The following is a 10,274-nucleotide window of genomic DNA, read 5'->3' as shown; positions in this document are numbered from 1 at the left end:
GAAGAGGCGATCGACCACCACTCGTTCCGCTACCTGAACTGCGGTGGGATTCCCTTCCAATAGCCAGTGATGAGCGATGCGGCTGAGTTCGGCTGCCTGGGCACGGGCTGGCACGCGGGGCTTGAACTCCCATTCGTGAAACTGCTGGGCAGCGCAGATGGATGAGAGGCCGAGCCTCGCCAAAATTTCCCGCTTGACTTCGTTATAGTCTTCGGCGACCGCACAGGGAAGTGAGAAATAAGCCTGTTGAGCTTCTCCGGTGAGGAGGGGTGCCAGCGCGCGTGCCCAGTCGTCCTCGGGCCATGCCTCACTCTGAGCGGTGGTTTCAAAGACCTGCAGGAAGGCTTCCACGTCGTCATCCGCGGTCATCTTCGGCAGCAGGCGGGTTGCTTGGGCGCGAGGATCAGGTAGCGGAACGCGCTGGGCGGCGGAGGCACGGATGGCGGTGAGTTCTTCCTCCGTCCTGCCCTGGCGAGTGGCGAGATGTTCCACGATTTGTTGCTGGCGGATGCTCACTTCAGCGAGGCGTTGTAACACTTCCTCCATCGTGGGGACGAGCGCGCCGCTTTCCGCCACCTGTAGTGCACAGACAAAAAGGAAAAAAAAATTAGGGGTTGGGGCGGTGAACTTGCCGGTGATTCTTCACAAACTTGCCCGCATTCTCCACCACTGTCACGGGGTGAAGAATCACTCGACAAGGCAGGCTTCGTGAAAAGGCCCCGGAGGGTGGATTTATTTACAATAAAATAAAACTGGTGAAAGAAGGTAACCCGGTGCGTGATGGCTGGTGCTTTAAGTGCTCTTCGGTGCTCAATCCAAAACGAAAGTGGGTGTCCAAAACGTGCTCCAAAAGGTGGGCTGTTGGTCACTCGCTGCTTTCTGGGGAGAACAGAGAGAAAGGTTAGACCAGCGTTTCATTCAGCTCGAAACCAGAGTCTGTCTGTTTGCTCAGCATGTGCTGCTTATGTGGCTGTGGGCTGATTGGGAGCAGCTGTGACCGATCAGCCGGCGGTGAGGACGTGCAGGTGTTTTGTGTTGGTTGCCAGGGCGACGCTGATTCCGCCGAGGACGCTCGTCACACCTACTTTATTTGTCAATAGGGCAATATGATTTTCGTTTATGTTGCTTCGAAATTTGAGTGATAGGCTTTGTCCTATTTAATTTGTTATTTAGGCCTATATTTCATAAATTTTTCCTGTGGCATTTTTTTTGCAGGGCATGTTAAAATAGCCTAATATTTATATTGACACGAACACAATTTTTGTATAGCATTTATAATTATTATAGGCTACTTAATCTCCTTCTTTCCGTTAGAGACATTTGAATGTGAGATTAAATGAGATCTAAATTTTGCGGACCCCTCAGGTCGGGAAATAAAGCGGGTGAACACAGAGTGTATTTTAAGCGGTTGCTGAATAGAACCTTGTGGGAGCGGGACGGGGAAAAAAAAACGTCCCGTGCAGACCTCCTTAAACCTTAGGTGTGTATGTGTGTGTCCCGAATAAATAATAATAATAAAAAAAGGAATAAAGTTCAAAAATCGGACTGTAAGCGAATGAGGCATGATTGCTATTCACACCTTTATTAAAATGGCTGTAATCTGTTACCACAATAGTACTTGATCTGTTTAAAATGATTTCCTTGATATATCATGCCTAAGGTGTTAAATTAAAAATTTTAAATCAAAATTAAAATTTGTCTAATCCAGTAATAATTTTTTTCTATTTTTGATCTGAGCACAATCAGAAAATCAGAAAACCCGTCGTTATTCGTTTTTTTTTTCATTTTAGTTCAGGAAATAAATAATGGAAAAACAAGTCGGTTTTCATCTTTTTATTTTTGTTTTTAATTTGAAAAAACGATTGAACGAATGATCCACGGACGGTGACGGACCCATCATATTCCGCGATTATAGGCCTATATAAGAGTATTTCATTTGTATCCATAGGCCTACTCTGTGTAGCTGGCCCGCCATCTACTGGCTAAAAAAAATATTGGCCCGCGGCCAAAGTTACTTGCCGACCCCTGATATAGAGCCTCTTTCACCTAGCTATCATCCCATAGAGACTGTGTATGTTCCCCGAATTTGGAAATTCAAAACAAATTTCAACCCATCTAAGGTTAAAAATTTAATTAATGTTCAACAAATAAAAAACAGCTATAATACAGATGAGCAAATGATAAAGCTTGGGTTGCTGAATATTCGCGTTTGAGATTTGTGCTGGCTACTGTATACAGGGCACCATTAAGATTTTATCAAAGAATTTGCTGACTTTCTATCAGAGTTAGTGAGTCATTCCACGAAACCGGTACGATTTGGACAAACACATTTTTGGATTTTTTACTTTTATGTATTACTTTTCTGAACACATCAAATCCCTATTATTATTGGTAATTATTTTAAGATATGGGCACTATTAGTCTTCAACCCCGTTATGGACACTATGGGAGCTCTCTGAATATGATTATAAAATATATTTGTAATGAAATCAACATTTTCCTAATCATATGTCCCTCACACTAATTCAGTAATTGTAAATGTAAAATTTACATATAATTTTACACTTATGCTATACTAAAGCCTGAAATGGGCACTTTTTGTGACAGCAACCTCATCATTTTTGATCAAAGATGTGGCTTAACTTCAGAATTTTAACTAAAATCAGTATTCTTATGATTGCTCTGAACATTTCTGACTAAGTTCAACAAACATTAAATTACTTATTCATAAACTTAAAAAAAAATTAATAGAAATGTAGGTGTGACGGGGTTGAGACTAAGATTAACAGGGTTGAAGATGGTAACGGGGTTGAAGAGACAAATACAGCTAAACATATACATCGTTGTTTTTTTCTCAAATTCACTGAAAGATTTTCTATGACCACTGTATTTCATTATGTAACCAAGAAAAACAACATATAAATTGCATTTGCAACTCAGTTTTATTAACCCGACTGCAGGAAAAACAACAATAACTTTAAATACATTAGAACATTATAAACTGACTAAATAGGTCATCAAAATAAAACATATTACTTGTGTGCTTTTTTGATGTGTTTGTGTGTCTGTGCGAACATGTTTTTGTGTGTTTTTTTGCATGTGCAAAAAAGTAACGGGGTTGAGTGTGACGGGGTTGTGATTTTTTGCTTGAAAATGGCCACTGCTCTACATGTAGTGAACAACAAGAGAGTACATGGCATTCATTGTATTAATAAATCATGTATATTTTTGAAATAACAAAGATAATTTTCACAAGTAATAGAATTCTATCTTTATTTGATGTAACGGGGTTGAGTCGTTGAGCTTGACGACCACAATATCAGATTCTAAATAAGTTATAGTTATAAAAGAAGGTGGTAACTTGCCTGTGTCTACACACAGTGTTGTTCAGAAGACTTCTATGATGTTAATTCATGTTATTGATGTCACATATAAGGATCTGTTCATTAGTTTTATGGGGGAGAATGGTTTGTGTAACGGGGTTGAGGGATTACTGAGGGACGGAACTAAATAATGTGATTTTAATAAATAATCATGAATTTACTTAGAAAAAAAACATTACCAGCAAAAAAGCACAGATAGATATTCATGGGAATGGCAAAATGTATGGACTTTTTTCTAATTATATTATTCATATTCCAAGTACACTTTCAAAGAAGGCCATGAGGGACATGACAAAATAGGTGGTGTCAACTGAAAAACAAGATAATTTCTAATATAAAGATAATATGCATGTCATTATTTTTAAACTTTATTAAAGGAGACATTTCAATTGATACAAAAAGCTTTTAAGAATAGATTTTGGTGACCCAATAGGTAAAATACACTTAAAAACTTCAGAGGGACTCAAATCGTACCGGTTTCGTGGAATGACTCTAGTATTGGCTGCAGATAAAGTACTAATTGTTGGTGATTTTAATATACATAAAGATAATGAAAAAGATGCATTGGGATTGGCATTTAAGGACATTCTGAACTGTTTCATTGTGTTTCATTCTGAACATTAGAGTTAGACAACACGTCAGGACCTACTCATTGTCGTAATCATACTCTAGATCTAATATTATGACACGGAATAAATGTTGATGCCATTGAAATTCTGCAGGAGAACGATAACATCTCAGATCATTATCTGGTCTTGTGTAAATTACATTTAGCCAAGGCTGCAAAGCCGACTTTGTGTTACAAATATGTGAGACCTATCACTTCTGCCACTAAAGATTGCTTTATTAATAATCTTCTTAATCAGTTTCATCATGTCAGCATCCCGGATAGCTTAGAAGAACTCGATATTGCAACAGAAACTTTTAACTCTCTTTTTCAGCACTTTAGACACAGTTGCTCCGTTGCACTTAAAGAAGATTAAAGAAAATAGCCGTGGTACAACGAGTACACTCAGGCACTTAAGAGAGCAGCTAGAAGAAAACAAAACTAGGGGTATTTCGCATTTCATGGAAAGAGAGTTAAATTGCATACAGAGAGGCCTTAAAAGCTGCTAGATCTGCTTATTTTTCAACCCTATTAGAAGAAAATAAACAAAACCCTAGGTATTTATTTGAAACCGTGGCGAAACTAACGAAAAAGAAAGCTTCAAGCCCAGAAATTGACTGAAAGGGAACACTCAGGCATATTCATCAGCACATCATCAACAATCTTCATAAACTTGTTACTAGTAGTTACATTGACATAAAGTTTTAATGAATTGCAACCTCTTCACAATGAATTTGTCCTACAAAAAAATCAGAAATATAAAAACGGCCCAGACAGCAACATAGTGTTGGCCCAAATCTGGCTCACATCTTGAAAGATAAGAAAGTAGTTCACTTTCAAAAAATGTTTTGCTCACCCCGATGTCATCCAATATATTTATCTCTTTCTTTCTTCAGTCGAAAAAAAATTAAGGTTTTTGAGGAAAACATTCCAGGATTTTTCTACACATAATTGACTTTAATGGCAACCAATGGTTTGAAGGTTCAAATGTCCGTCTCAATGCAGCTTCAAAGTCTCTACATTATCCCAGTCGAGAAATGAGTGTCTTATCTAGCGAAACGATTGGTCATTTTCTAAAAAAAAAAAAAATAGATACTTTTTAAGCACAAATGCTTGTCGTGTACCATCTCTGAGGTGTGCCACACATTGCATCATCATGTCATCATCAGGTCACATGACCCAGGAAGTTATAAAGATTTGTCTTTTTTTTTTTTTTTTATAAATGTAAAAACTTTTTCTTTTTTTCTTTTCTTTTTTACAAATCTAAGTTGTGTATTATATGCTGTATGTGTGTATAAATACATTGTAGGTCAATTGAGGTCTTTACATAAAACAACCACAAAGTTGAGTTTTTAATAATCTTTGTGACTGTGAAGATGTTTTATGCAAAAGGAATCGATAAAACAAAACTCTATAATAATTATGTGGCCAAGACACAAACTGAAAAAATATATATATTCAAGCTCTACTATTATGATGTCACAGAGACATTCTATAGAACTCTTCTGAGCAAAAGTCCCCACAAAGGCAAAATCCTGAGGTGACTTTAATCAGAGTTTGAGGTGAGAAGACTGAATACATTAACAGTCCTGAGAGAACATGGAGAACATAAGAGCCACAGCTTTTGACGTGTTTGATGAAGCACGTTTACTGGACGAACACACTGACATGATCATCAAGTCAAATGACAGAGAATTTCAAGTGCACAAGATCATCATGTGTGGCTGCAGCAGCTACTTTAGGTGAGAAGAAGCAGTTGAACTCCAAAATTGTGCTCAAATTACTAAGAAATAATTAATTATAATTATATACATAATTTCCACTGCTAACATCATACTGTTGAAACTGCCTAAGCTTTCCAAATGTATAAATGCATGAAAATGAATGTGTATTGCCAGAACAAAGAGTGTAACTACAGTATCTAGGAAAACCCTTTCTTGAAATTTAATTCTTCATTTTTATGGAATTGAAGTGTCAATGAATGGTGAAACTAATTGGATTCTTTACATGAGAAAATTTGGCTGAAATTAAAATGTAAATAACGAAAAGTTATTTTTCATTATTAATGCCTGTATTTCTTTGTCAAATTGGTTCACAGGGCTCTTTTCTCCAACAACCGGAGCAGCCCAGCACAACATTTCTGTGAAATTCCAGGAATATCCAGAGACATCATGCCTCTTATTATCCAGTATGCATACACAAGATCTGTGCTCATTACTCAAGAGAATGTGGTGGACCTCTTGGTGGCGGCTGACATGACCTTAGTCTCAGGTCTTGTAGATGCCTGCTGTCAGTTCCTGGAGTCACATTTATGCCCAGAGAACTGCATTGGCATCTACAAGTTGACAGAGGACTTTTCCTCCTGCTCAAAGCTCCGCTGTAAAGCACAGCACTACATCCTGCAGCACTTTGAGGAGGTTCTGCACGAACCTGAGGAGTTCCTGGAGCTCTCCCTGGAACAGCTGGAGGAGATCATTGATGAGGATGAGCTGAATGTCAAACAGGAGGAGCTGGTTTTTGAAGCCGTCCTCCACTGGATTAATCATGCACCAGAAAACAGGAGGCAACACATTGCCGTGCTTCTGCCAAATGTAAAACAGATTTTTGTCTTGTTTTCATTACAAATATCTTAACTCTTAAATCAAGATACATTTTCTGCTATTATTTTAATGTTAGTCCAATGTTAGAAATTTTGTTTTGTGGTTTTGCCATTTATTTATATATTTTTTAATTTGTCTATAATTTAATATAATATTTTTTCAGTTTAATTTTTTGTTATTTTAGTATAAATCAGACTAAATGAAAACGAGGAAAGGTTTTTAATTTTATTTTAGGGTTTTAGTTTTAGTTTAACTACAGTAATCCTGGCATGCGGTAAGAAAAATAAACTTAATTCAAAGGGCAAACAAGTTTATTTTTCTTCCCCATCTGACAGATTTTTTCTTATTGTTTTAAGCAGTAATTCACTTTAGTAACAGTAACTTTCTGTAATGTCGTTCTTTAAGTCATTTTGGAAATCTTTTTTGGTTGTTGAACACCATATAACTGCTTAGTAACAGTCTTGCAACAGTTTCTGAAAGTCTAAACTCTCCCTTGTGCTTCAGGTTCGATTGGGGTTGATGTCATCAGACTACTTCATCAATAATGTAAAGTGCAATGCGTTAGTGATGGAGAATGAAGCCTGCATGCCTGTTATCATCAATGCAATGAAGACTTTGTTTGACCTCAACATGGATGAACCCACCAACTCAGAACTCATGCATCAACTGACACGTCCACGTCTGCCCTCATCGATCCTATTGGCCATCGGAGGATGTAGTGGCGAAATTCCCACCAATGAGATTGAGGCATACGATGTGAAGGCAGACTGCTGGGTCAGTGTGACTCAAAAGGATGAGCGTGCCAGAAGCCATCATGGTACAGCAGCCCTGGATGAGTTTGTCTACTGTATTGGTGGTCATGACCACATGGAGTGTTTCAACAGCGTGAGGAAATTCAATCTTATCACTCAGACTTGGCATGAGGTGAGTAATGTTGTAGGTCAAAGCCTACAGTAAAGCCGGTTCCTTGATTAGTAGTAAATCGGCATCACCTGCTTTCAAATGGAGCGGCATTTACTTCACAGAGCCGTAGTTAATTGACAAGCTGAGTTAACTGACAAGCTGAACCATATCGCATTAATTATCGCGGACATATCGCCTGCGATAATTAATGCGATATGGCTCAGCTTGTCAGTTAACTACGGCTCTGTGTAGTTAATGCCGCTCCATTTGAAAGCAGGTGATGGCGCTTTACTACTAATCAAGGAACCGGCTTTACTGATGAGAGGCGCATATCAATGTCATGCGATATATCGCCCAGCCCTACCGGATAGTACTTTGATATGGACCATAGTGCTGAATGATGTGCTGTACTCCACATTACTTCAAAGAATAGATACAAACCATGATGCATTTCTGTTTGTGTTCCAGCAATTGTTGTAGCTTAATAATATAATACAATACACCAGAGTTACCATCATGACTGTGTGAAAAAAATGCCATTAAGAAAAATAATAGTAATACCATTGTATTTATTTGCAACTGATAGGACCGAACCAATGAGATGGTGTATTGATGTGTGTTCGCACATTGATGTATTTGGTGTGTTGTAGGCGGCCCCCATGTATGAACGCCGAGACTTTATTAGTGTTGCTGTTCTGGACGGGCTAATTTATGCCATTGGTGGTTTTGATGGACGCGAATGGCTTAAAACAGTAGAGCGCTACGATCCAAACACCAATCAGTGGACAATGATGGCACCCATGAATGAAAAGAGGGGGGATGCCAGAGCCACCTCACTGCAGGGCAGGGTAAGAGCACTTACCCATGATTCCACACTCTTCTACTGGAGACTCTTAATGCCTGTAGCATGGGAATAGTTTAAATATGAAAAGGAATAACATTTACTGAGTGTTTTAAACACTGCTTTTCTGATCAGTCTGTGATGATTGTGCACAAACATCCTGCATGTTCTGTTTGTGTTTGTCAGATTTATATCTGTGGTGGTTTTAGTGGGACCGAGTGTCTCTCCTCTGCTGAGAGCTTCAACCCTGAAACAAACCAGTGGACTCTCATCGCTCCCATGAGTAGCTGCCGCGTTAGTTTAGGTGTGATCGCTTATGCAGATCGAGTGTATGCTGTGAGTATTAAACACACATATCAGTTTTATAGTGTTAATTAGCTATGATAACCATGACACAAATACAGAAATATGGAACAATCACAGTTTATAGGTTGCACTTCTGTAAATGCATGCATGGATGTGCATATATAAATGCTCAGAATACATAAATAAAGAGTGTATTTATTTAAAGGTTGGTGGTTTTGATGGTGCCAGTAATTTGCAGAGTGCGGAGGCCTACAGTCCGCTCACTAACACCTGGAGTGATGTTGCATCAATGTGCAATCCACGCAGCTTCTTTGGCATTGAGGTGAGATGTGGACAGTTAATATTTGTATCTGGTGAAACTATGAAATAACATTACAATAAGGATTTGATGATAATGAATATGCAGGAAAAAAAAAATTTTGGTACCATATTGACAATAAGTGGAAAGTTGCACCCTGAAATTGTTGAAGGCTTCAAAGATCAATGTGTTTGACTATAAAAACATCTACCTAATTAGTAGTAAAGCGCCATCACCTGCTTTCAAATGGAGCGGCATTAACTACACAGAGCCGTAGTTAACTGACAAGCTGAGCCATATCGCATTAATTATTGCAGGCGATATGTCCGCGATAATTAATGCGATATGGCTCAGCTTGTCAGTTAACTCAGCTTGTCAGTTAACTACGGCTCTGTGAAGTAAATGCCGCTCCATTTGAAAGCAGGTGATGCCGATTTACTACTAATCAAGGAACCAGCTTTGCTGTAGGCTTTGACCTACAACATTACTCACCTCATGCCAAGTCTGAGTGATAAGATTGAATTTCCTCACGCTGTTGAAACACTCCATGTGGTCATGACCACCAATACAGTAGACAAACTCATCCAGGACTGCTGTACCATGATGGCTTCTGGCACGCTCATCCTTTTGAGTCACACTGACCCAGCAGTATTTATTCATTTATTCATGACAAGTTAAAGAGTTTAGCTGTACATTATTCATTTTCCTTTTTTCCTTTTCTCAAAATCCAGGTAGTTAATGGTCAGTTGTTTGCTGTCGGAGGCTATAATGGAGTAAGCAACACCTCTGATGTGGAGCGCTACGATGAGAAGACAGATCAATGGTAACTTCCACAAACACTAAATCTCACAGATCATTTCACACTGCATTAGTTAATTAGTGTAAGTCTGCAAGTCTAATGCAGGCTATACTTAATTGCATTCACTGCATCTGTTTTATATACAGGTTTGCTGCAAATGAAATGGCCGTTTCCCGCAGAGGTCTGAGCTGTTGTGTAGCATCAGGATTGCCTAACATGGCACAGTATGCTGCCCTACGAGACACCAGACGAGTCTTGACAGTGAATGATCTCCCTCTAGCAGATCTGACAATCTGACTACAAATGGAGTGTCATGTTTTCTGAATAAATGCATTCAAAAAAGAGGCTGTATTCTAAATGTTAAACTTTCTCTCAGGTGTTGTTCATTAAAAAAATAAACCTTGCAAGGGATCTCTACAGCTTTGTTATAAAGCTTTCGGCTGGTTACCAGTCTCCACGTTTTGAGAGCACTTTACACCAAATCCTTCATTCAGAATCCTTAATACATCAGACTAGATGTGTATCAAGGGCTTGATT

General features: G+C 38.7%; 1 protein-coding gene across 1 annotated transcript; it reads left to right on the top strand.

The window, feature by feature from the left end:
• The first annotated feature begins 5,253 nt into the window (after positions 1 to 5,253).
• LOC311076985 (kelch-like protein 10) lies at positions 5,254 to 10,073 on the top strand. Its single transcript, XM_084105538.1, has 7 exons — positions 5,254 to 6,581; positions 7,095 to 7,514; positions 8,144 to 8,341; positions 8,521 to 8,670; positions 8,846 to 8,962; positions 9,670 to 9,761; positions 9,884 to 10,073. The coding sequence occupies exons 1-7, from the start codon at positions 6,162 to 6,164 to the stop codon at positions 10,032 to 10,034; spliced, it is 1,548 nt and encodes a 515-aa protein (XP_083961664.1). The 5' UTR covers positions 5,254 to 6,161; the 3' UTR covers positions 10,035 to 10,073.
• Positions 10,074 to 10,274: the final 201 nt, after the last annotated feature.

The sequence above is a fragment of the Abramis brama genome (genome assembly GCF_963993115.1).
Source record: "Abramis brama genome assembly, chromosome: 25".
Taxonomy (NCBI): domain Eukaryota; kingdom Metazoa; phylum Chordata; class Actinopteri; order Cypriniformes; family Leuciscidae; genus Abramis; species Abramis brama.
The sequence above is the reverse complement of the archived record's forward strand: the minus strand, read 5'-3'. Positions and strand labels throughout refer to the sequence as shown.